The following is a 27,546-nucleotide window of genomic DNA, read 5'->3' as shown; positions in this document are numbered from 1 at the left end:
TATACTTACCCTCCGCCACGACTATTATTGATAATTCAATATAGTAATTTCGATGCATATGTTAGGTCTGGTTGCACAAAAGTAGTAAATGTCTGGGGCTCCAATGACAGTGCCATGGACAATGTCTTACACTGTCTATGGCATTGTTGTTTCGTTGCCTTGCACTTCTTCTTTAGTGCTCCATTTTTTTTAGCTCTAAGGTATCCTTCCGTGCAATTTTTCTCCAATTTATGTCCAAGCATTCCTACACGTGAAATAAGCTCTATTAAGCACAATTGTCGCACAAATTAGCATTCAAACAACAAGCAAGTAGGGTAAATAACGTCAAAATATATAAAATTATAGCACGGCATCAACACCCCACACTTAAATGTTGCTTGCCCTCAAGTCAATCAACCAAACACTTCCTCTTCAAGGACCCAACAAGTCACACATTCACAACACACTACACCTATGACCATGGTTGACAGTAACAATTAAGCTCTAGCATATGCTGTCAACACTTCCCATACTCCTGCCCAATTTCAAAATATCCAACCCAGGAGGCAACATGATTATAACAATCCTAGCCTCAAATTTGGTGTGTAAATGGTACAAATAATCATCCACGTCCAAAGATCTCTATTTGTTCTGCATCCACATTTTGCATTGTTAAAGGTACTCTTCAAATTAGCACCAAGTAAAATATGGATTATTGGAGGCAAATTAGAACACAGCTATTGTCACGTCTGAATGGTAGGGAAAATGAAAGGCTAGGGTACAAAAAGTAGGAATATGGTGTGTTTGGTTCAATGAGAAATATATTTGTTTTTAAAAATACTATTCCACAGTTATAGTAGTAATTTTTATCTTTGAAATTTAACACGTTACGATACCAAAGTATCGGCAGATAGACTGGTAGTATTGGAGTGAAGTGTAACATTTTAAATTTGTGGATGTTTTTCTTCGTATATGATAGAAATGAACTTAAAACTCTAGCTGGAAAAATAAAACTATTATTAGTGGAAAAAGAAAATGCTTCAAAGAAAAGCCTAACATCAACTGTCGAACCAAAAAGACGAAAAGAAAAGGTGATATTGTTAGTAGACACTGTTGAAAGGACCACATGGTTTTCAACATTAGTCGTGATAAGATTTCGAAATCTGGGAAGTCAAGCAATTGGACACCGTGAAGGACCGACATGCACTTTATTTTTTTTATCCCAAAGAGGGTTGGTCCAAGAGGCGGATCTAGGATTTAATGTTAATGGGTTCCTACAACGATTTTAACTTAATATACAGTAGTTTATGGGTTCACAATATGATATTTATAGATATTTAATAAATTTCTTAGTACATATACAAGGTATAGACGCATAATAATTGACAAATGAGAGAATAATGTGTAATCAGTCACTGTACATGCCTAGGATTATATACAAAAGGAATGAATCTAGGGGTACATGTTATATTGCCAAGTGCCAATATCCTATTAGCTAGTATAAAGTTGTACATAAAATATATACAAGGAAGAAAAAATTAATTAAAATACAGGGTGTCATGTGTTGTGCACTATGGGAATATTCTAGAACAATGTTATTGTGATTGAAGCCCAATTCCAAATACCAGCCGAGCAAGCCCATAAGAATGCTAGTAGCAAGCAGACACAAAATGCAGAGGTGACCCAAAATATAACCGAGTGGCCATCCTAGACTTAAGTATAGTGTAGTACTTGTACTTCAAAATCAGAAAATCCTAGACATTTTTGTGCAAAACTTCATCGTCTCCAACAATCCTCTCCCCCCCCCCCCCCCAAGTTGGAGAGGAAAAAACACACCCAACTTGCCCAATAAATCACGATGAAGATGCCTTGTGAGTGATTTTGTGAAGAGATTTGCCAACTGGGCAGAAGATCGAACAAAAGATAATGAAACCAACCCAGCTAGATATTATTCGCGCACAAAATGATAGTCAATTTCAACGTTCTTCGTCCGTTCGTGAAAAACGGGGTTTTTCGCCATGTAAATTGTTGCTTGGCTGTCGGAGTGAAGGGTGACTGGAAGAGAAATAGGAATTGACATATCCTCAAAAAGACGAACCAACCATGTAAGCTCTGCGACCACTCGCCTCATAGATCTTCATTCTGCCTCGGCCGAACTGAGTGAGATTGAAGTTTGCTTCTTGGATTTCCAAGAGATCGGAGAGGTACCAAGGGAAATGTAAAAACCACTCGCCGACTTTCGCGAGTCCGGGCAGGTTGCCCAATCGGAATCACAAAAGGCTAGGAGCTTGAATGATGAGGAAGAAGACATAAAGAGCCCAACCCAGGATCTTTGAGCAAATAGCGAAGCACATGGAATGTTGCATCTAGGTGTGGTTGTCTTGGGTCTTGTATGTACTAGCTGAGGTGCTGGACCGTGAAGGACAAGTCTGGCTGGGTGTGAGTGAGGTAGTTAAGTTTTACAAGGAGATGGCGATACAGGGTGGGATCCTTCATTGGTTCCCCTGTTTGAGTAGACAGAACAGATGAGTAGATGAATCAAGTGGAGAAGAAACATGTGACAAATTGAGGGAGTCAAATTCTTGGAGAAGGTCTAAAGTGAATTTGCGCTGAGAAAGGATGAGTCCATTTGTTTCTCGGATAACTTCCATCCCTAGAAAAAAATGTAAGTCCCCGAGATCTTTAATTCTGAATTCTTGATTGATAAATTATTTCAATGCATGTAATTCTGCACTGTCATTTCCTATCAAGAGTATATCATCCACATAGATAGCCGCTATAGAAATGGAAGAATCTAACTTTTTAAAGAACAAGGAATAGTCACTTAACGAGTGAGTGAATCCCTTAAAGTTCAAAGCAGTTGTAAGTTTAGCATACCACTGTCGAGATGTTAGTCGTAGCATATAAAGCCATTTCTTTAACTTGCATGCATGAGTAGGTGAAGGAGGTACAATCCAAGGTGGAAATTTTATGTACACTTCTTCATTTAGGTCTCCATGTAGGAAAGTGTTTTCACATCTAGTTGGTATAGACTGCATCCTTTCTTTACTGCAGTGTCCAATATACATCTGATTGTGGTCATCTTCACCATGGATGAAAAAGTTTCATTGAAGTCTATGCCATTATTCTGTTTGTCTCCTGTAATGACCAATCTTGTCTTTAGTCTTTCCACACTGCCATTTGAATGTTGTTTAACCTTATTAGCCCACTTGCATGGTAAAGCTTTCCTCCCAGGTGGTAATTCAACCACTTCCCAAGTCTTATTAAGTTCAAGAGCCTCAATCTCTTTGTCCATTGCTTCTTGTCACCCTGGGTGATGTGCTGCCTGTAAATAGTTGATAAGTTCTTGTATACTGGACAATGTGTTTAGCATGTGTTGATTAGTAGAAGATAGTCCACTGAAAGATATACAAGTAGGTGTAACAGGTGTGAGAAAGCAAGAGTTGCTAACATTTGTGAGTTGGAGTGCATTACAAATATAATCCTTGAGATAAGATGGAGTTGTGTGTGGTCTGGTAGACTTCCTAATAAGAATATCCATCATAGGATCAGAATTGAGAGAAGGAAAAACAGGTACAGATGTATGTGATTGACTAGATGATACTGGAGAATCTGGAGAGAACCTAGAAGAAGAGATATAGGAAATAGGTGTGCTAGGATGAATTAAAGAAATGGGAGAAGAATAGAAATCAATTGATGATTCGGTAGGCTCTTGGGAAACTTCAATGTGAGGTCTGCTAGCAAAGGGTGAAATTTCAGGAGTTTGGTTACTTACACTAACTTTAGCAGTGGGTAAAGAAACATCAGAAGAAAATTAGACTTAATAGAAGCAAATGGAGAGAATTCTTCATGAAATACAACATCTCTAGAAATGAAGGGCTTTAAATTCTTGAGGTTCAACACTTTGTAACCCTTCTTTTCATGAGGATAACCTAAGAACACACAAGGAGTAGCCCTTGGTTCAAACTCAGTTCTATGATTTGAGAGAGTAGAAGCAAAACATAAACACCCAAAGCATATAAGGATAGAGTAATTTGGCTTGCTTTTAAAGAGAACTTCACAAGGAATTTTAAACTTTAAGACACTTGAAGGAAACCTATTGATCAAATAGGTTATTGTAAGAAGGCAGTCACCCCAGTATGATATAGGTAGGTGTGATTGGTATAACAAGGCTCTAGATGTCTCTAATAGATGTTTGTGCTTTCTCTCCACAACTTCATTTTGTTGTGGTGTGGACACACAAGTGGTTTGATGAATAATACCTTGTGACTGAAAAAATTCTGATTGAATGTTCCCACTTCCCAATTCAAAGACATTATTTACCATGTCTAGAAAGCCTTTTAGAATAGTGAATGAATTGGATTTGTTGGTTAGTAGATAAGTCCATGTCCCTCTACTGAAATCATCAATAATTGTAAGAAAATACTTAAATTCATCTTATGTAGCACTATTGTATGGTTCCCATGTATCCACATGAATTAATTCAAATACTTTCTTAGTAGAAATAGAACTAGATGGAAAAGGAAGTTTGGATTGCCTTGCCAAAGGACAAATAACCCATGAAGTGGAAAATTTAGAAAACTTGGATATAGAAACTGATGAAACACTTTTCAAATTGCTAAGGGGCATATGGCCTAATCTGTAGTGCCACAACTTTTCCTTTACACTTGAATCAGAAAAACTAAAACATGAATGCAAACCATGATTGGAAACAGAATTCCTTCTTAGAATGAAAACTCTTCTAAACTTAGATGAACTCTTAGACATTGTTGTTGTATGTATGAATCTGAGAATGTAGAGGCCTCCTTCCTCTTTACCAATCTCCAGTGGGCTCTTCATTGAAGGGCCCTGCGGAAGGAAACATGAACAGGGAGTGAATAAAATATATTTCTTGAGTTGTCTGCAGAACTTGTGCAAAGACAACAGATTATATTTAAAGGATGGAATGTAAAGAACATTTCGCATAATCAGATTAGGCAAAAGATAAACAATTCCTGAATGAGTGACTTTAACTCTGTAAGTGTTTGGGAGTTTAACCATGAGAGGTTTAGGCAAGATTTTCAAATCTGTGAACAATTGTTTGTTGAAAGACATATGTTTTGTTGCTCCACTATCCAATATCCAAGAATCATCATTGATTTGAATTAAACAGGCAAAAGAGTCAAAGAAATTAGTTATACCAGCACAACTCACATTTGCTGCAACATCAGAGGTTCTTGTACTATTTTGTCCCATTTTCACTTGTTGAAGGAGCTGCAGCAATTTAACCACATTCTCCTTGGAAATATTCTAACCTTCTGTTGCATTTTCTGCTCCCTGTTCACTTTCCTCATTTGAAAAGAAAGCGTTATTTGCCTGGGCACCTCCCTGAAACCTTTTCTGCTTTGTGAACTTAAAATCTGCTGGAAACCCATGAATCCTATAGCACTTGTCTATACTATGTCTAGGCTTCTTGCAATAGGAACAAATTCCTGCATTTTTCTTAGATTCAAAACTTATTTTATACATCTTGTTCTCATTAAATTTTCTGAAGTTTCCTAGTTGGTTTACAGCAATGAGTGAGGCAGATTCACTTGAGTATGCAGGGGTAGCATGTATCTCCCTCTATTTCTCATCTTGAATCACAAAAGAGTATGCTTGTCCAATATAAGGTAAAGGTGATGGCAACAAAATGTTGCTCCTTACCCCCAATAAATATGTCATTTAGTCCCATTAGGAACTGCAGTAGTCTCTCATCTTGGTGTGCTTTCAAACTTTTGACTTTTGTTCTACACTCACACTCACAAACACAAGTAGACAATGTGTTGAGTGCATCTAGTTCATCCCATAGGCTCTTCATTTTGATGAAGTAAGTTGACACACTTGAATTTTCTTGCACCACTGAACTTAATTTCTTTTGTAGTTGGAACAACTTTGCTCCATTTGCTTGACCAAATCTGTCCTCCAGGTCCCTCCATAAATCCTTTGCATTTTATGAATAGAAAACACTCTCAGCTATCTCTTTGGATAAGGAGTTGAGCATCCATGAAAGTACAGTGTCATTATATCTAGCCCAAGCTTACTGGATTCCAGAATCAGTCTTAGGGACAACCAGGGTAGCATCGATAAATCCTAGCTTGTTCTTTGCAGATAAGGCAATAATGACTGCCCTTCTCCAACCTCCATATCCTTTTCCATCAAAAGTTGAGGACACAAGGTTCATCCCTGGATAGTCAGAGGGATGAAGGTAATAAGGATAAGTAGAGTCAATCACTCCTGATGCATTGATAACTGCAGGTGCGGGAGCATTGGTGGTGGTAGTAGCAGAAGCTAGTGTATCAGCCGACTGTGGTGAAGAACCCATAGCAGACAAGCTTAAGAGAAGAAGAAAAATGAAGAAGGAAAGCTGATTTATGACTGAGAAAGCAGAAAATGATAGTAGAATCAAACCTTCTCTGATACCATGACAAAATGAGAGAATAATGTGTAATCAGTCATTGTACATACCTAGGATTATATACAAAAGGAATGAATTTAGGGCTACATGATATATTGCCAAGTGGCAATGTCCTATTAGCTAGTATAAAGTTGTACGTAAAATAAATACAAGGAAGGAAGAAATAATTAAAATACAGGGTGTCATGTGCTGTGCACTATGGGAATATTCTAGAACAATATTTCTGCGAGTGAAACCCAATTTCAAATACCAGCCGAGCAAGCCCATAAGAATGCTAGTAGCAAGTAAGCCCAAAATATAGAGGTGACCCAAAATAGAACCGAGTGACATCATATGTATATCGTAGACTTAAGTACAGTATTGTACTTGTACTTCATAATTAGAAAATCCTAGAAAGTTTTGTGCAAAACTTCATCGTCTCCAACAATAATGGTATGTAACTAAAGAGTCACAAAGCATTATTGGTATGATTTTTTAAAATAAAACTGTAAAAAAAAAAATGGAAGGGCAATAAAATAAGAATCATTTTTTATGAAGGTTATTGAAAGACAGAGAAAGCATTAGTAGTTACTCTTATTTCATATAAGAAGGGTACTCTCACCTCTTTAATTCACTCTTGTTCTTTGAACACCAATAAGAGAAAAATCAAACGCATAAAATAGCAAGCACATAAAAAGATTAAAAGGGGAATATGCACAAAAAACTGTTGCCTGCAATTTTAAAATAAATAAGGAAAGTCAGCATCCCACTCAACACAAACAAAAAGAAAGAAATTGAGAATGAACTATCAGAAGTCCCAATCTCCTTTTGAAATCAAAAGGAAAACGAAGTGTAACGACCCGGCCAGTAGTTTTAAAAGTTGTAGTCATGTTCCCCCATTTAATGCTTATTTTGTGCTTTATAACCGTTATGTTACTTGTCGGGGTAGTCGGTTCAGGTCCGGAGAGATTCTAAAATGAATTGGAACACTTAATTCCAAAGTTTAAAACTTAAGTTGAAAAAGTTGGATGGATGTCGACCTATGTGTAAACGACCCCGGAATAGAATTTTGATGATTCCAACAGCTCCGTATGGTGATTTTAGACTTAGAAGCGTGTTCGAAATTTTATTTAGATGTCCGTAGTTAAATTAGGCTTGAAATGGCTAAAATAGGAATTCAAGTTTGGAAGTTTGACCGGGAAGTGACTTTTTGATATCGGGGTCGGAATCCAGTTCTGAAAATTTTTATAGCTCCGTTAGGTCATTTATGACTTGCCTGCAAAATTTGAGGTCAATCGGACTTGATTTGATAGGTTCCGGCGTCGTTTGTAGAAATTGAAAGTTTCAAAGTTCATTAGGCTTGAATCTATGTGTGATTCGTGTTTTAGTATTATTGGATGTGATTTGAAGACTCGACTAAGTTCGTATGATGTATTAGGACTTGTTGGTATATTTGGTTGAGGTCCCGAGGGGCTCGGGCGTGTTCTGAATGGTTAACGAATCAAATTTGGACTTAGAACAATTGAAACTTGCTGCTACCTACTGATACAATCGCACCTGCGGAATTTGGCTCGTAGGTGCGAGCTCGCAAAAGTGAGCGTGGGAGCACAGAAGCAGACAAGGGAGAGTGGGCAGTGGCCGCAGATGCGAAGGAAAGCGGATGCAGACGAGGGATCGTAGAAGCGAAGCTAGCCGCAGAAGCGAGGGAGGCCTTCCGCAGATGCGGTCACGTGCATCGCAGGTGCGAAAGCCGTGACAGATTACAAAACAGAGGGGTTCCGACATTTTTGTCATTTTGGACATTTTCAACATGGTTTTGGGCGATTTTTCAGAGAGAATTCACGGGAGAACTTGAGGTAATTCACATATGATCATTGTTAGTCAATTATATTGGATTATCATTGAATATTTCGAATAGATTACATGTTTTTAAAGTGAAATTAGAAGATTTGGGCCTAGAGATTTCAAAATGAGAATTTGAGATTTGGAGGTCAAGTTGATGTCAGATTTTAGTAAAAATAGTATGGTTGGACTCGTGGTTGAATAGGCGTTCATATTTCGTGACTTTCGCCGGATTCCGAGACGTGGACCCCACGGGCAATTTTTTAGTTAATTTCGAATTAAGGTGTGATTTTCTCCCTTCTTTCGTCTATATATATTCAATACTAACTCATTCCAGGAGTTCAACCAAAAACATCGAAACCTCATGTTTTAAAGTACGCGTTGCACTCGTTTTTTTCCCCTTAGATTGGTTTTTATCCCAACTTGGTTTTTCTGACAAGGTTTTTAACGAGACAACAACTATGTGCTACCTAAGGACAATTCAATAGTATCCAAGGCTTTTTTACAATCAACCTCAAATACTGGGGGGCTTTACCATCGAATAAATCGAGTTCGATACAAGAAAGTTATTTCGTACCAAAGTCATATCAAACAGGGTCTCGATAGGGAAAAAGTATGAGGGCCAAATGGTCAAAACGAACCATGCCCGCATAGTTTTGCTCGAGCCCTGGCACAAAATACGAACATATGTATAACGACCTCTTTACCAATAACTCATATTTTGAAAATTTTCGTTCTGCTTCATGATTCAAATAGGCTTAAGGGCCGACCACTACCAAAGGAGTTATGAATAAACTTACACCATAAAGTCTACGGGCTACAATACTTCGAGTTCGAGCAATCAATCACTCGAATATTAAGCCTAAGGACTATCTTACTTCGAGTTCGAGCAATCACTTACTCGATCATTAAGCCTACGGGCTACATTACTTCGAGTTCGAATCACTTACTCGATCATTAAACCTACGGGCTACATCACTTTGAGTTTGAGCAAGCACTCACTCGACTACCAAGCCTACGGGCTACTTTTATTTCGAGTTCGAGCAATCACTTGACCATTAAGCCTATGGGCGACATTACTTCGAGTTCGAATCTTTCACTCGACTAATAAGCCTACGGGCCACATCATCTCGAGTTTTGAGCAAGCACTCACTCGACTACTAAGCCTGCGGGCTACTCTTATTTCGAGTTCGAGCAAATACTCACCCGATCATTAAGCCTACGTGCTACATTACTTCAAGTTCGAATCACTCACTCGATCATTAAGCCTACAGACTATATTACTTCGAGTTTGAATCACTCACTCGATCATTAAGCCTACGGGCTACATTACTTCGAGTTCGAATCACTCACTCGATTATTAAGCCTACGGGCTACATCACTTCGAGTTCTAGCAAGCACTCACTCGACTACTAAGCCTACGGGCTACTCTTATTTCGAGTTCGAGCGAATACTCACTCGACCATTAAGCCTACGGGCTACATCACTTCGAGTTCGAGTTCGAGTTCGAGCAATCACTCACCTGACTACTAAGCCTACGGGCTACCTTATTCCGAGTTCGAGCAAGCACTCCCTCAGTTATAAAAGCTACAAGGTCCAAATACGATCGAATTGTCTAAAACCTTATGAAAGTCTTCATAAGGCATGAATGAAACAAAATCTTCATGAGGCAGAGAATAAAACAGAGGAAAGTCGGGAAAAGAAAAAATCTTTATATATATATATACAAGAATGTTTACAATGTCCGAACAAGACCCTACACAGAAAACCAAAATGAAAACTAAGGGCTAATATTCTTGGTTATCTACGGGGACAGTCTCTTCTCCATCGGGTTCTTCCCCGCTCTCGGACCCACTTTTGCTCCCATCATCAAAATCATCATCAGCATCACCATCGTCATCATCGGAAGCCAAGGCTTCAGCATCAGCTTCGAGCTCTTTAGCCTTTTTTTATCTCTTCGGCGAGATCGAAACCTCGAGCATGGATCTACTCGAGAGTCTCCCTCCGAGATCGGCACTTAGCAAGTTCAGCAACCCAATGTGCTCGAGCGTTTGCGGTCTCGGCTGCCTCTCTTGCTTGTACCTGAGCAGCTTCAGCATCAGCCCAATAAACGGCCACAAATGCATCCGCATCGGCCTTTGCTTTTTCAGCGTCAGATTTGGCCTTGGCAAGTTCGGAGGCCAACCGAGCCTCGAGCTCCTCTATCCTTCTTGCTTGAACCGCGGTTTTCCCCTTCATGTTCTGAAGTTGGTTTTCGGCCGATGATAATTGGGCTCGGGCAGCCTCTTTCTCTGCAGCAAAATGGTCCATACTTTTTTTCCACTTCAAGGACTCCGCCTTTATCACATCGACCTCCTCACAGAGTTTTCCGATCATCTCAAGTTTCTGTTGCAGCTGTGAGACCGAAATATTAGCCATCGTTCCGATATCGAGCCCATAGGCTTTTAATAGTATCATTACCTGCTCAGACAGATCGGTCCGATCCTGGTGAGCCTTGGCCGACTCAGCTCGGAGGTCTTTGATTTCCTTTTCCTTTTGCCCTAATAGGAATTTAAGGGCGTTCCTCTCCTCCATGGCCCGTTGAAGGTCGGCCTCGTATCAACGCAGCTTGGCTCGAGACCGAGAACATACTTCTCGATGAGCTACTACGGCCTACGAAGAAAGAAAAAAATAAGTTAGAATAGAATAGCGAACATGAAAGTGGTATCAACGAAGGGAGTTAGAGCTTACCCGATTTAGAGCTTGTTGCACTTCACAAGGCCTGAAACATCACTAGGCCAACAACATCCTCGACACCAGTAAACAAATCACAAAAGGGGTCATCCCCTTAATGTGATCGGTTTATCTCGTGGGGCCCCAAAGCTTGGGCATCCCAAATCGCCCTTTCGGAAAAAGCAGGGAGATTGGGCGAGTCCCCAATTACTATAGCCCCGAGCGACTCGCTTGGGGCGTTCTCCTCAGTTTGAAGAGCTTCAGTATCAGTCTATTTTGATATACCTACTGATTGTTGATTTCGGTAGGAAGCATCCTCGATCTCTAACGGTTCGGGGACTCTGCCCGAACCTTCCTCGGATATCTCCTTAGTACGAGGCGGAACTTTATAAATCACTATCGACGTAGCTGCCTTAGGGGCATCGATGGTTTTCTTCGTTCGGGCCACCATCACGCACCCATCATTTTCTTCTTCTTCCTCGTCTTCATCCCTTAGACGCAAAACTGATTCCATGGTTAAATGGATGGTATTCTTCTTCGGCTTACGAGCCATCCTCGCCTTCGGTTTAGGGTCTTCGGAAGCAGAGGCCCTTTTTCTCTTATTATCTTTCACCGGATATGGATCAGAGGCTGAAGCCTCTTCTTCAACGGATGAGGGCCTCAAAATCGCATCTTTGCCCACAGCTACATACAGGAAAATTGATTTAAGCATATAGAAAGCATCTCGTTCGAACTACCAAAGATACAAGAAAGAGGCTCACCATGATTTTTGGCCTCCCATCGGCCCTTGGACAAATCACGCCACAAACGCAAGCATATGTGGAGGTCGAATCTAGATCCTGTACCCAGTTGTTGAGATCGGGGACTGCACCGGGCATCCAAGGAACCGTTGTATCACAAGAAGGGGGATATCGGTGAGAAAAGGAATGAAGAGGAAAAATAACAGAAGATAACGGCAGAATTACACTTACGCTTCATGTTCCACTCCTCGGGAAAAGGCATCTTTTCAGTTGGAATCAGGTACGAAGTCTTTACTCGAACGAACATGCCCATCCAGCCTCGATCCATGTCCTCATCTATACTCGAGAACAGAACCTTGGTAGCCCGACGCTGAAGTTTTATTAATCCGCCTCGAAAGAGGCGAGGGCAGTACAATCAGATGAGATGATCGAGGGTGAAAGGCATCCCCTCAATTTTGTTCACGAAGTAACGGATAAAAATGACGATCCGCCAAAAAGAAGGATGGATCTGGCGTAGGGTTATTTGGTATTGGCGGCAGAAATCAATAATAACGGGATCGAGGGGACCTAACGTAAAAGGGTAAGTATACACACTTAAAAACCCTTTCACATAAGTGGTGATATCTTTTTCAAAAGACGGGATTACTATTTATTTGTTCTCCCAATTGCAATCTTTCTTTAGTTGTTCGAGGTGCCTCTCGGTTATCGAATACATATACCTCGATACTGGCTCACATCGGTCGGGAATCGACGAGCCTTTGTCGACCTTAAAATCGGAGGTAAGAACATACGCCCTAGGAATGCACTCCTCAGGCCGTGGCTCCACCGGTGTTTTGTCGGCGGGAGATTGTGAAGAATAAGCTTTTTCTTTCTGAGGAATGGTTTTTGATGTTTTCGCCATTTCTGGATTTAAAGATTGAAAAGAGAAGGAGGTAACAGGGATGCGGTGTTTTTGAAGAAAGATTTTGCAGAGAAGAATCACAGATTTTGCGAGTGAATTCAGAAAGCGTGAGAAAGAAGTTAGAAAATTTAGAGTTTAAAGATGTAAAAGTGATAAATGGTAAAAGGAAGGGATATTTATAGATTGAAGCAATGGCGGTTCAATATCAGCGGTGGCCGACCACCGTCTGACACGCATTAAATGCCCTGATAAACTAAACCGACGGGACATCTATCACGTACGTCATGGTCGGGCTCGATGCAAATGTCAGCGCATATCCAATCGAACCATTGAGAAATCATATCGTTTCTCACCACATCCTTCCCGAGAAACGAGGGGACTATCTGTATACGGTCGAAATTAATTTCGACCTTCGTACGATTGATCAAGATGGGATCATAATGAACCAAAGAAAGACTTCATAATATTGAGATGGGTTCCGAAGATGGTACGAACGAGCTACAGATTTCAGGTATAGGTCAAACACTGAGCTCGAATTCATTATCGAGCTCGGGTCCAAATCGAACTATGATGAAATGTTACATAATCGATCTTAAGGGGCAAAGGCCAACCGAGCCCGAGTCATTACCAGATCCCGAATCGGCATCGAGCTCTAAAAATAATACTGACTAGCACCGAGTCCGATCAAGCTCGAACTCACAGACAATAGCCGTTGTAACCACACTAAGGGAGAGAATCTCGGCGGGAATTAGGGAAAAACTGATTCATCATGGGCTCTCCACTATGTATTTTTAATTATATCTAAAGTAAGATCCTCCACTATAAAGAGGATGGCTACATTTCTGTAAAAGACAGTTTTTAGCTTACATTGTAACAAAAATACCATACACTCTTAGATTGAAGGATTATTCTTTTTGGCTTCATAGATTGATTCATCTTGCTTAGTCCTTAAATCATCTTCTTTCCAACCTTGTTACTTTTCATTCTTTACAATCCATATTTGATAATTTATATTTATCCTTACGATTTATGTTAAGTTATACCACATATCCTTAGAAGTACGTACAAATTTAACTCTATCCATTTTTCGGGTAAACATCATTTCTTCCCCAAATTTTCATAACCCTAGTTTATAAATTCACGAGACCATGTGGGTAATCAGGTGAGTCAGATTGGTTTTGTTGGAGAAAGACAAGAAAATGCAATGAAGATTCAAGGGTGTACACATTTCTATTCTCTGTAGTTCAATATCGACATATTTAACTATCACTATCACAAGAATGAAACTTTTCAGTTAGAAACTTTGTTTGCCACTTCCACATCCTCTTGAAAGGCACATCATTAACTATTTTTTCTCCTATAGCATGTCGAATTTTTAACTTTGTTCTGATTCTATTTCCTATTGCTAGTTTGATCTTCTTTTAGATTTTGAAATTTCAGTATATTATTATTCGTTTGGTAGCAGCTAATTTGCTTGATTACTAGCTGAAGGAATAGACAATATTGGCTATACACTTGCTCATTGATTGACTATGAAATAAGCTAAAGTAAATAATAATTCCTCCAGACTATACTACTCTCTTGGATATGTTTCTGCAATGTGGTAGAAGTTTTATGAATTTGAGATCTTATAAAAAAAAGATTTATGAATTTGAACTTTTGTAGGAATATGAAGTGCATAAATACATCTAGTTCTTTACTTAATCAAAAGGTATGCTTGGTACTTAGTATGTGTTTTACTTCTTGTTGAAATCAAGATCATGCTACTTGTGGAAACACATAGTCATGAGAAAGTAGAGACACTGTCTTAGTGCTTTTCTTGCGACTGCAATTGCCAATTTAAACTACTCCATTGTTATTAGTTAGCAAGTTCCGGTGAGAATTAAACCCATAATTGTTGAGGTTACTTATATATAGTACTTGCCGCCAACTCTGCCATTTCAAGGAAACTAATGGTGTTTAGGGTCGCGCGGAATTCAAGTTTTATGGTCGTAAAACACCAAAAAATAATGAGGAACGGTCATGGCGGGGAGGTGATTGTGGTTCCTTAGGTCATTTTTGATGGCCCTGTATTTTTGTATGTTATAACCCATGCCTTACGCATGGGCCCGAGACCCCGGACCGGATACCTAATATTTTTACAAGCCATCAAAAACTACCTATGGAACCATAGGCACCATCCTACCATGACTGTTTCTCATTTTTTAGCGTTTTACGGCCATAAAACTGGAATTCCGCCTCCCTCCCTTTATAGAGTAGGGGTAAGGCTGCATACACACTACCCTCCCAGACCTCACACATGAGATTAAGCTGGGTTTGTTGTTGTTGTTCTATTGTGGCATGCAGCCCGCTCTCCAAACAATTTCAATCAACATAAACGCGGTCGCACCTGCGATATCGCTTCTGCGGACGTGGATGCGCTTCTGCGGAACTCCCCAAATCCATCGTTGGTCACTCTCAGAGTACTCAATCTCATTGTCTCACACTTTTCACTCATCATGCTCAATCACTCGACATGCTCAGTCACTCAGTACTGTATATGGTCAATCCAGCCCATGAATATAGCAGCGCGAATACATGTGAATATATGCGCGTGCAGCTGAACTGCCCTGATTTTAGACGATTTATGTTATTGTATTCATGAATACATTGCATGAATATATGTGAATACATGCGCGTACAGCTTGACTGCCCTAATTTTAGATATTTTTTACTGTTGTATTCATGAATACACTAGCGCGAAGTGATTAAAAGTGCACCACTTTGTTAAAGAAAAATGACTATTAGTGCACATGTTAAAGAATATATATTATTTTAAGTCTAAAGCTATAGATGATGTATGATTTTGGGATTTTGGTTTCAAACGAATAAAATTCAAACGTTAAAAGTTTTTGTAACTTTAAACGGTTACAATGACTTTTTGATTTATTGATTAGTGGGCAATGGAATATAGTGAGTGAGACTTTATTTATTTTTTAAAAACAAATATATAGAATGAATTAAGAGGAATAAAGAAAAAATTGCCAAAAAAGGAGAAAAAAGATAAATGGCCATTCTAGTACAAGAGAGGTGTCAAGTCATCTTTTCCATTCCCATATATATATATAGAGGTATTACACAACTAAGACATGTTTGGAAAGTCACCCATAATTAGAATTGGACACAACCTAGTAATTACATAATTTAGTAATTACGACGACCTGTTTGTTTTTCATAGTGTAATTACAAGCGTATTGTTTGGTTTCACAAGTGTGATTACATTATTAGATTAAATTTTAAATAAAGTAATTATCAAAACTTAAATGTTAATATAATAAATATATGCTTATAAATAATTTTTTATAAGTATAAATGGTATTAGATTTGATATTTAAGATGCATATTTTTCCTTGAATATACATCAATTAGTCATCATATATTTATAACTAATATTGTATAGAATATAATAAAATGCATTTTTGCTAAAATAAACTAATATTTATAAATACAATATCATAACATTATTCAAATGTTTGACAAGACTAATCTATCAATTCTAGCTAAAAAATGAACAACATGCAATGTGAAATAACAAGCCAATATTACTAAAACAAGTAAATTGGAACCATGAATATAACATAATTTCAAAATCCAAAAAAATAAATAGTTTAACATATTTCAAATTCTAGAATAATAACACAGTTACGGTAAACAAAGAAAATAAAACAAATAAGAAATAAAATATACAAGAAATTACATGAAATCCCAAGAAGTAAAGGTAGAGAAATAAAAAATAATAATGTACAAAGAAAAATATATTTTAAAATTAAAAAAGAAATTAACAACATACCCAGTATAATCCAACATAGTGGGGTCTGGAAAAAAAGAAATTAAAAAGTAAAAATAAAATTTAAAATTTAAAATGAAAAGAAATTAAACTAATGGAAATAAAAAGTTATAAAGAAAATAAATAAAGATAAAATAAAAAAGGAAAGAAATTAAAAAGTAACCTTGTAATTACATAGTGTAATTCCACCAATTCTCACATCTCCTTGAGAATTGGAGAGTATAATTACACCCAATTTCATGTTAACCAAGTAATTACTTGGTCAGGCAAACACGCCAAACTGTGTAAACACCCAAATCCAATTCTGACTTTCCAAACAGGCTCCTAATGTTAGTTGTGTGAGTCACACCATAAAACTTTTCGAATATTAGATTAGTTAAGCTAGAATTATTTCTTTATTAGTTTGGTGTATCAATGCTACAAATTCTAACTTCTCCCAAGCATATAATTTTTTCTAAGACAAATATATTCTTATAATAAATTTATATTTTTCAAATTAATTTAAGCTCTTTTTCCTTTTTTTATTTCTACCATCATTTTCTTTTATTTCTATTTCAACTGAATTCCTTTAAAAATGCAAGGCTAAGTCTTTTATCATTATGGAGGCATTGAGTAATAAAATTATTGAGTAATGTTATAATGTATGAATTGTTATGAAAATAATTATATTGTGGATGTTCATTTATTACTCTGCTATAGATAATCTTCTTGAAGAAGATTATACATTTAGTACTTTGTTGAAGTTTATCTACAAGCAGCTGATGCAGGCAGGTTGCAAGCAGCTCAATGAAATGATTTGCAACAGTTTCTTATTAAACAGGCAGGTTACAAGCAGCTCATGCAGACAACTTACAAGCAGCTAAAGAAAAGCCTCGCAACTGCTTCCTTTCTTCTATAAATAGAGGAGTTTTTAGTTCATTATGTACATAAGTTTGAAATTTGAATAATATATCAGTTTCTCTCTATACTTGTCTTTACTTTACAGTTTTTATTTTATAACGCGTTATCAGCACGAGACTCTGCCATCTCGAGAAAATACTTTGAAAGTATCAGAGAATATGGATAATCCTCAAATTATGTTTGGATCAAAGACCAATCATGAAGATATTTGTGTAATTGATAGTGGAACAACTCATGCTATATTCAAAGATCAGAAATACTTTTCTTATTTGCATAAGGAAAAAGCAAATGTTTCTACAATTTCTGGTAATATAAGTTTGATTGAAGGCTCCGGAAGAGCTAGTGTATTTCTGTCTAAGGGAACAAAACTTATTAAAGACAATGCATTATTCTCCTCCAAGTCCCGAAGAAACTTGTTGAGTTTTATATATATCCGCCGAAATGGGTATCATGTTGAGACAATAGATGAAATGAACGTGGAATATTTTTGTATTACAAAGAATATTTCTGGCCAGAAATGCATTGTAGAAAAGTTACCAACTTTATCTTCTGTCTTATACTATTCAAAGATTAGTACAGTTGAAGCACACTCTATCGTAAACCAGAAGTTTACTGATTCAAATACTTTTGTGCTTTGGCATGGCCGTTTGGGCAATCCTGGATCAATAATGATGAGACGAATTACTGAAAATTCGAGTGGGCATCCATTAAAGAACCTGAAGATTCTTACAAATGATGAATTTTCTTGTGATGCTTGTTATCAAGGCAAAATGATCACTAGACCATCACCAATGAAGGTTGGCATTGAGTCCCCTACCTTTTTAGAACGTATACATGGGGATATATGTGGACCTATTCACCCACCAAGTGGGCTGTTTAGATATTTTATGGTCCTAATAGATGCATCTTCAAGATGGTCTCATGTTTGCCAACTATCATCTCGCAACCTGGCGTTTGCAAAGTTATTAGCCCAAATAATTCGATTAAGGGAACAATTCCCAGATTATCCTATAAAGGCTATTCGCCTTGATAATGCTAGAGAATTCTCATCTCAAGCTTTTGATAATTACTGTCTATCAGTTGGAATAAAAGTTGAACATCCTGTAGCTTATGTTCATACTCAAAATGGCCTTGCAAAGTCATTTATTAAATGACTGCAATTGATAGCAACACCACTACTTATGGGAAAAAAATTGCTCACTACTGTTTGGGGCCATGCTATCTTGCACGCAGCATCACTTATCCGTCTCAGACCAACACATTATAATAAATATTCTCCGTCACAATTAGTTTTTGGTCATGAACCAAATATTGTCCATCTACGAATTTTTGGATGTGTTGTATATGTGCTAGTAGCACCACCACATCGCAGTAAGATGGGCCCCCAAAGAAGGTTAGGAATATATATTGGGTTTGAATCACCCTCTATTATTCGCTACCTTGAACCATTGACGGGAGATTTATTTACTGCTCGATTTGCAGATTGTCGATTTGATGAAACAAATTTCCCACAATTAGGGGGAGAGAAAAAGGAAATCAAAAGAGAAATTATGTGGAAAGTTTCATCATTATCTCATTTTGATCCACGTACCCCTATATGTAATCAGGAGGTCCAGAAGATCATCCATTTACAAAATATAGCAAATCAAATGTCAAACGCATTTACTGATTTGAAAAGGATAACTAAGTCACATATCCCTGCAGAGAATGTGCCTATATGAATTGATGTCCCAGCAAGACCATCTACTAGCATAAGAACTATTGAACCTAAAGCACGCCTGAAGCGTGGTAGGCCTTTGGGTTCTAAGGATCGAAATCCTAGAAAAAGAAAATCGACAAATGATCAAAATGATATTATGAAGGGATCTCCTGAAGAGACCCAAGATCTGATTAGTTCTGAGATTCCTGAAGAAATCAATGAACCCGAGACTCAAGTGAGTGAGGAACTTTTAATAAGTTCTACTGGTGATGAGATTAATTTAAATCGATCTGAAATAGTGGTGGATAATATTTTTGCATATAATGTTCCACTTAACATTATGCAAGATAGTGAGGATTGTCAACCTCGATCTGTCGAAGAATGTCAACAAAGATCTGATTGGCCAAAATAGCAAGGGGCAATTCAATCAGAATTGAACGCACTTGCTAAAAGAGATGTCTTTGGACCAGCAGTCCAAACACCTGCTGGTGTAAAACCAGTTAGTCATAAATGGGTTTTTGTGCGAAAAAGGAATGACCAAAATGAAGTTGAAAGATACAAGGCTCGCCTTGTCGCACAAGGATTCTCACAACGACCTGGAGTCGATTATGAAGAAACATATTCACCAGTTATGGATGCCATAACATTTCGATATCTCATCAGTTTAGCCTTGCGTGAAAGACTTGAAATACATATGATAGATGTGGTTACAACTTATCTATACGGGTCACTTGATAATGAGATTTACATGAAAATCCCCGAATGATTTAAAATGCCTGAAGCATATTCGAAATCTCGGAAAATGTATTCAATCAGATTACAAAGATCTTTGTACGGTTTAAAGCAATCTGGGCGCATGTGGTATAATCGCCTTAGTGAATATTTACTAAAAGAAGGTTACATAAATGATGTTATTTGTCCATGTATTTTTATAAAGAAAATGACATCAGAATTTGTTATACTTGTTGTTTATGTTGATGACATAAATCTTGTTGGAACTCCAGAAGAGCTCCAAAAGGTAATTGAATATCTTAAGAAAGAATTTGAGATGAAAGATCTTGGAAAAACAAAACTTTGTCTTAGATTGCAAATTGAACATTTAGCAAACGTGATCTTTATGCATCAATCTGCCTATACAGAAAGGGTCTTAAAACGCTTTTACATGGACAAAGGGCACCCATTGAGTACACCAATGGTTGTTCGATCACTTGAAGTGAATAAGGACCCGTTTCGACCTCCAAAAGAGGATGAGGAATTCCTTGGTCCTGAAACACCTTATCTCAGTACAATTGGTGCACTTATGTATTTTGCTAATGCTACAAGGCCTGACATAGCATTTTTGTTAATTTACTAGCAAGATATAGCTCTTCTCCTACTCGGTGACATTGGAATGGGATTAAGCATATTTTGCGATATTTAAATGGAACTCTTGATATGGGTTTGTTTTATGCTAACAAAGGTAGTGCAGATCTTGTTGGTTATGCAGATGCAGGTTATTTATCTGATCCCCATAAAGATCGATCTCAAACTGGGTACGTGTTTACATGTGGAGGTACTGTCATATCATGACGCTCCACAAAGCAGTCAATTGTTGCTACTTTTTCAAATCATGCTGAGATAATAGCTATTCATGAAGCAAGTAGGGAATGCGTATGATTGAGATCAGTGATTCATTTTATTCAAGAAAAATGTGGTTTGGAGTGTGATAAAAGATCCACAATTTTATACGAAGACAATGCTGCATGCATAGCCCAATTGAAGGGGGAATTTATAAAAGGAGATAGAACGAAGCACATTTCACCAAAATTATTCTACACACACGATTTTCAGAAAAATGGTGACATTGATGTGCAGCAAATCTGTTCAAGTGACAATCCGACAGATTTATTCACTAAATATTTGCCAACTTCAACTTTTGAGAAGATGGTATACAAGATTAGAACGCGGAGACTCTATATTTCTCTCTATACAAGATTGGAATGCGGAGACTCAAATATACAAGGCCTGACATAGCATTTCTGTTAATTTACTAGCAAGATATAGCTCTTCTCCTACTCGGTGACATTGGAATGGGATTAAGCATATTTTGCGATATTTAAATGGAACTCTTGATATGGGTTTGTTTTATGCTAACAAAGGTAGTGCAGCTCTTATTGGTTATGCAGATGCAGGTTATTTATCTGATCCCCATAAAGATCGATCTCAAACTGGGTACGTGTTTACATGTGGAGGTACTGTCATATCATGACGCTCCACAAAGCAGTCAATTGTTGCTACTTTTTCAAATCATGCTGAGATAATAGCTATTCATGAAGCAAGTAGGGAATGCGTATGATTGAGATCAGCGATTCATTTTATTCAAGAAAAATGTGGTTTGGAGTGTGATAAAAGATCCACAATTTTATACGAAGACAATGCTGCATGCATAGCCCAATTGAAGGGGGGATTTATAAAAGGAGATAGAACGAAGCACATTTCACCAAAATTATTTTACACACACGATCTTCAGAAAAATGGTGACATTGATGTGCAGCAAATCCGTTCAAGTGACAATCCGACAGATTTATTCACTAAATATTTGCCAACTTCAACTTTTGAGAAGATGGTATACAAGATTGGAATGCGGAGACTCAAATATTTGAAACAAGGTTTTCATCAGGGAAAGTGAAATACGCGATGTACTCTTTTTTCCTTACTAAGGTTTTTTCCCACAGGGTTTTCCTTATAAGGTTTTTAATGAGGCAGCTAGAAATGCGTATTACTAAATATGTGTACTCTTTTTCCTTCACTAGGATTTTTCCCACTGGGTTTTTCCTAGTAAGGTTTTAACGAGACACAATACCTTTTAATGAATATCCAAGGGGGAGTGTTATGAAAATAATTATATTGTAGATGTTCATTTATTACTCCGCTATAGATAATCTTCTTGAAGATTATCCATTTAGTACTCTATTGAAGTTTATCTACAAGCAGCTGATGCAGGCAGGTTGCAAGCAGCTCAATGAAATGATTTGCAGCAGCTTCTTATTAAACAGTCAGGTTGCAAGCAGCTCATGCAGACAGCTTACAAGCAGCTCATGCAGACAGCTTACAAGCAGCTAAAGAAAAGCCTTGCAGCTACTTCCTGAAAAGCCCCGCAGTTGCTTCCTTTCTTCTATAAATAGAGGAGTTTTCAGTTCATTATGTACATAAATTTGAAGTTTGAATAATATATCAGTTTCTCTCTATATTTGTCTTTACTTTACAGTTTTTATTTTATAACATGAATAACTTTATTTATGAATTTATGGTGGATTTTCAATGAATAGTTATTTATGGAGTAGATTTTAAATTTATATTGAATGATGTATTTTAATTATCTAAATCATGTGCAAAAGAAAAAGTAATTATACTAGATACTCAATATTATTGCTTTGGGGTAATTATATGTAATACTGATTAAAAAATTTAATGTATATATTTTTACTTTATGTTTTATATTAATTAAAATAGGAAAAACAATTGATTATATTCTCTTATAATAAATATTTAAATTTATTTTTCTCTTTTAAATATTTATAAATTGAACCTTGCTACTATCCTTTTTCGTAATTTGATATTCAAAAAAATTGATTAGAAACAATCTGCCTATCGAATAGTGCAAAAAGCACTTCTCATCATTTGACCTAACACAAACTATTATTATCCAAAAACACTTTTTCGAAAAATATTTATGACAAAGGGAGTTTTTTCAAAACAAGCAATTTAATGGGTTCGCAATATTTTTCAAAGTAAAATTCATGTCCAAAAGTTATTTCGCGCGAATCAGGATTAATTTGAGCCCCAAAACGTGTATTGAACACCGAGTGGCCATAGGCCACCAATTGCATTGAGCTGCCCTGCTAAAAACATTAGCAGGAACAATCAAAATATTTTTTGTTATAAAGAAAAAACCTCAAAGAAAAGCATAACATGTCCAACTAGAAGAACGAAAAGAAAAGGTAACAGTTGGTCAGACACTGTTAAAAGGATCACATGGTTTCCCACTTTAACCGTGATTGGATTTTGGAATCTGGGAAATCATGCAATTGGACACCGTAAAGGAGCATTTCATTTCTTTAAATTAAATTAAAGAGGGCTGGCCCTGCTCATCTATGGAGTATTATATTTGGAAGTCAAGTCTTTTAAAATTGGTTATCATTTTAAACAGATCTCTCTTTTGCTCTCTAAGCTAAGAGTAACAGCGGAAAAACAAAGAGATAGAGAGCTATGGCTTATGCTGCTGTGACCTCTCTTATGTCAACTCTTGGACTGCTACTGCAATCCAGTTGCCGTTTAAATCTTCCCCACGAAGAGCAAACTGAATCTCTTCACAAAAAAGTAAAAGAACAGATTCAATCATTTCACCAAAACGTCAGTTCACTGCAAGCGTTTCTGGAAAGTTTGGAGACGAATATCAATGATCTTAAGACAATTGAACATTGTGAAGTCAAGATCAAAGATGCAGCATATGACGCAGAATATAGAATTGAATCAGTATTGGAAAATTTTTATAAGGCTCAAAATGAAAAGGTTAGGAGAGAAGCTTATGAAGAGTTTTGCAAGAGGTTGCAAAAAGCATCTGAGTCCATAGATTCCAATTCCAGAAAATTAACTGAAAGTATGAAGAGTGGTTTGCAGGCAACTAGTTCACTTGTCCAAAGTTTTGATTTACCAGAACATTCTCCACAGCTTGGCAATAACATGGTTGGACATGAAAATGAATTGGAGGATGTGAAGTGTAAACTCATGAAAATCTCATCCGATGAAAGAGAAACTATGGCAATCACAGGTATGGGGGGCATAGGCAAGACAACCTTTGCTAGAAAAATTTATGATGATCCAGAAATTAAATCACATTTTGACATTCTAGCATGGGTTACTGTGTCAAAGGAATACTGTGTTAGAAAGATGTTGCTGCAGCTTCTTCATTGTATTCCATCAACAGAAGAAGTACGCCGTGAAGCAAGGGATGATGGTGAGCTAGCAGGCAAATTGAAACAGAGGCTGTGGAAACGCAGGTACCTAGTTGTCATCGACGATATATGGAGCAGCAAAGCTTGGGATGATATAAGTCTATGGTTTCCAGATTGCAAAGGAAGTCATATCCTACTTACCACAAGGTGCGGGAATGTGGCCAGTTATGCTGCTCCAGGTAAGCCTCCTCATCACATGTCTTCTCTAAGTTCAGAGAAAAGTTGGGAACTATTGCAATCGAAGCTTCTTGAGAAAGTAGAGCTCTCTCCAGAATTAGTGAAAATTGGTAAGAAAGTTGCAGAAAATTGTCATGGAATGCCCTTGACCATTACTATAGTTGCTGGGCTTCTATCTAAATGCAACAATGGAGTATATGGATGGGAGCAAGTTGCACATGATGTAAAATCAGCAATATATGAAGATCTTGGTAGACAATGTGAAAAGATCCTCGTGTTAAGTTACTACTATCTACCTCAACACCTAAAAGCTTGTTTTCTATATTTTGGAATTTTTCCCGAAGATGAAGAGGTTGATGTGAGAAGATTAGTGGAACTATGGGTTGCAGAGGGATTTTTAAAGCAAGCTGATAATAAAAGTTTGGAGAACATAGCTGAAAAATGTTTGCAAGAACTTATAGACAGAAATCTAGTTCTTGTAAGCGAACAGAGTTTTTGGGGAGAAGTGGAAACATGTAAGATCCATGACCTCTTACATGAGTTATGCTTAAGACAAGCTCGAAGTGAGAACTTCCTACCTGTTATAAATAGTAAACCACGGAATAGCGTCACGCGTGTCTCCCGATCATCCAAACGGGACTGTCTAATGATTGTTCACCCGATTAGCAATTTTTATTGGTTAAACTCCCATCGATGTGATCAAAAGAAAATACGCACTATTGTCTATCAAGGTGCACGCAGACATGCGGGGAGAGAAAGTTTAGGATTCAAGAATTTCAAAATGATCAGAGTATTTGACTTGAGAAAGTTATACTTTTATGGTGAAATTCCAACTTTAGTATTTGATTTGGTGCATCTAAGGTATCTATCCTTGTACATTAGAGACCATGAATTTCTCCCTCTTTTCAACCTTCAAAAGTTGCAAATTTTGATCATTGAAATAGGAAAGAATTGGGCAGATAAGATACCTTTAAACATTTGGAGGATGCCACAGTTAAGGACTCTACGCTTTATGAATTCAGGATGGTTATGTCCTCCGATTATGCCTAGTGGTGAAGAGAAGCATGCGGTTTTAGAAAAACTGCAAACTATAACTGGTGTTGGTCCTGCATGGTGTCAAAAGGAAATTTTTGCATTAATGCCTAACTTGAAGAACTTGGAAATCGTGTTGAAAGGAGTTGCTCATGAATTGTGGATAGGTATTTCCTGTTTGCCTCTAATTGAGGTACTTAGAATTATAGTTGGAAAAATTGATTATACGGCCTTTTCCGTGTACCGATCAAAAGCACATGATGCTTTTTTGAAATATAAAAGCACTTTTCCACCAACCCTTAGAAGGTTGACATTAGGCGGGACATGTCTTCCTTGGGAGGCTATGGACATTGTTGGCATGTTGCCTAACCTCGAGATACTCGAACTGGAAGACGATGCCTGCGGAGTTAAACCTAAGACCACATGGAAACCTTCCGAAGGAGGGTTTCCTAGATTAAAGTTCTTGTCACTATGTCATATGCTTTGTTTCACAGAGTGGAAGGCTACCGAATATCATTTTCCTGTCTTGGAGAGACTCTTTATATCTCATTGTCCGCAGCTAGAACAGATCCCACAAGACTTTGCAAATATTTTTACACTTCAATTGATCGAGTTACATGACTGTTGTATTCACCTGGCCATATCAGCACAGCAGATTGAACAAGAGCAAGAAGCCACTTTTGGAAGCCAAGTGACATATGTCCACACATACAATTGTGGACAAGGTAAGATTGACAAATAGAACATATCACCATGCTTTCTTGTGAGTGTTAAAATATTTCTTTCTTCTGCGTTGGATCAACTTCATGACTAATGTGTTAAAAGAGCTATTGACTGAATTGAAGGAAGAAGAGAAAAGGGAGAGGAGAGGGGGCAAAATTTAAAATAATAAAACTTCTGAACATATTTTGACTAAACAAACTACACTAAAGCTTTCTAATCCTTTCATTTCTCTTGTGGCCATTTCATACACTAAAATTAGATGCACATTGCTTAGTCTCCTGCACTCCTCTCTTTTCTTTAATTTGACAATTCGAGTACAATAAAGTTTTTTAATATGGTTGAGGAAATATTAGTACGACCTTTTTTTAATTTGACATTTCAAAACACTTGTGTTATTTGAATTGCACTGAATTCTTACAGTAACTTTGATACATTTGTCATACCTACATCAACTTTTATGCAAATATAGAGAATGATTTAACAAAGAAAAAGCTGGAAATATATTGGCTTTGAACTTGTTTATTACCAGAACTTTTTATTAAGACTTGGCTTTTATAGTTATCCCAATATATGCGTGAAGATTGTACTTTTAACTGTAATTTGATGGTTAAGATGCTAATATTTATACTTTTCTTTTTAATAGCTTACTGCCGCCAATGTCATCATTTACTGAAGAGAAACTCTAGCTGACTGATGAAGGTAGTTGCAAAGATATTTCATCACACTTCTTTTAGAGCTTTCTATTTTTCTTGAGCACAGTGTTAAGAAATTAAGATCCTTATGCATTTGGTTGTGTTTTTATTTCTTGCTTTTCGTTTTCAATATGCATTTGGTTGTGTTTTTATTTCTTGCTTTTCATTTTCAATCGTCACTTTTTAATTTGAAAATAATGTTTGAACAAAAATACCCCTACTTAACACACTATGATGGAGTTTGCAAATTCCAAGCAGTGAAATATGAACTACTGAAAGTGTGTCATGAACTCTAGATTTTATTATTTCTATATTCCAGTTGTTTCAGCAGTAAATAGCACAAAATTTATAGTCAAGGTAATTTTAGAAAATTGAGAGCATTCAAATCAAATTTGGTTGCTTCACCTGTTTTCTTTCTCTCGCCGGCGACGGAACTGGAAAGCCAACGTTAAGACGTGACGGCAAACTCCGGTAGCGCTCAACGCTCTCTGAAAAGAACTTTCCCGATGGCTCGACGGAACCCTAACTTCAATGCTTCTGCATTCCAAATTGTGAAAATTAACCCTCCTTTTCAATTTCCGGAGTTTAAACTTCGGCACAAAATTAAACTCCGAGAACAATTTTTGGAGTTCAAACTAATAAAAATTTAAATTCCATGAATTGTTTCTGGAGTTCACAACTGAAACTTCAAAAATAATTCATTGAGTTTGAAGTGAGCCGTTAAGGTATTTTTATTTAAAACTATTTTCATGTCAAAAAGCTTTCAAAATAGTGACTAATGTTTGATAGCAAGAAATTGCTATTTGCTCATTTTTCCGTCTATTTATACATATAAGTAATGTTATCACCCATTTTCTTTTCCTAAAGATCAAGAAAAAGGAAGCTTAATTTGTTTGTAAAATACTTAAATTGCA

At 37.1% G+C, this 27,546-nt stretch overlaps 1 protein-coding gene and 1 long non-coding RNA gene across 2 annotated transcripts; one reads left to right on the top strand and one right to left on the bottom strand.

Annotated features, from left to right (window-relative positions):
• LOC138900768 (uncharacterized) lies at positions 1-27,417 on the bottom strand. Its single transcript, XR_011412037.1, has 2 exons — positions 27,038-27,417; positions 1-244 (listed from the first exon to the last, which is right to left on the bottom strand). It is a non-coding gene; the product is annotated as an uncharacterized lncRNA (long non-coding RNA).
• On the top strand, positions 23,023-26,784 carry LOC104108402 (putative late blight resistance protein homolog R1A-10). The gene is made up of 2 exons (XM_070188322.1): positions 23,023-25,942; positions 26,584-26,784. Exons 1-2 carry the CDS (start codon positions 23,263-23,265, stop codon positions 26,628-26,630), a joined length of 2,727 nt encoding a protein of 908 aa, XP_070044423.1. The 5' UTR covers positions 23,023-23,262; the 3' UTR covers positions 26,631-26,784.
• Positions 27,418-27,546: the final 129 nt, after the last annotated feature.

This window comes from Nicotiana tomentosiformis, chromosome 11 (genome assembly GCF_000390325.3).
Source record: "Nicotiana tomentosiformis chromosome 11, ASM39032v3, whole genome shotgun sequence".
NCBI classification, from domain to species: domain Eukaryota; kingdom Viridiplantae; phylum Streptophyta; class Magnoliopsida; order Solanales; family Solanaceae; genus Nicotiana; species Nicotiana tomentosiformis.
This window is presented reverse-complemented; position numbering and strand designations above follow the sequence as displayed.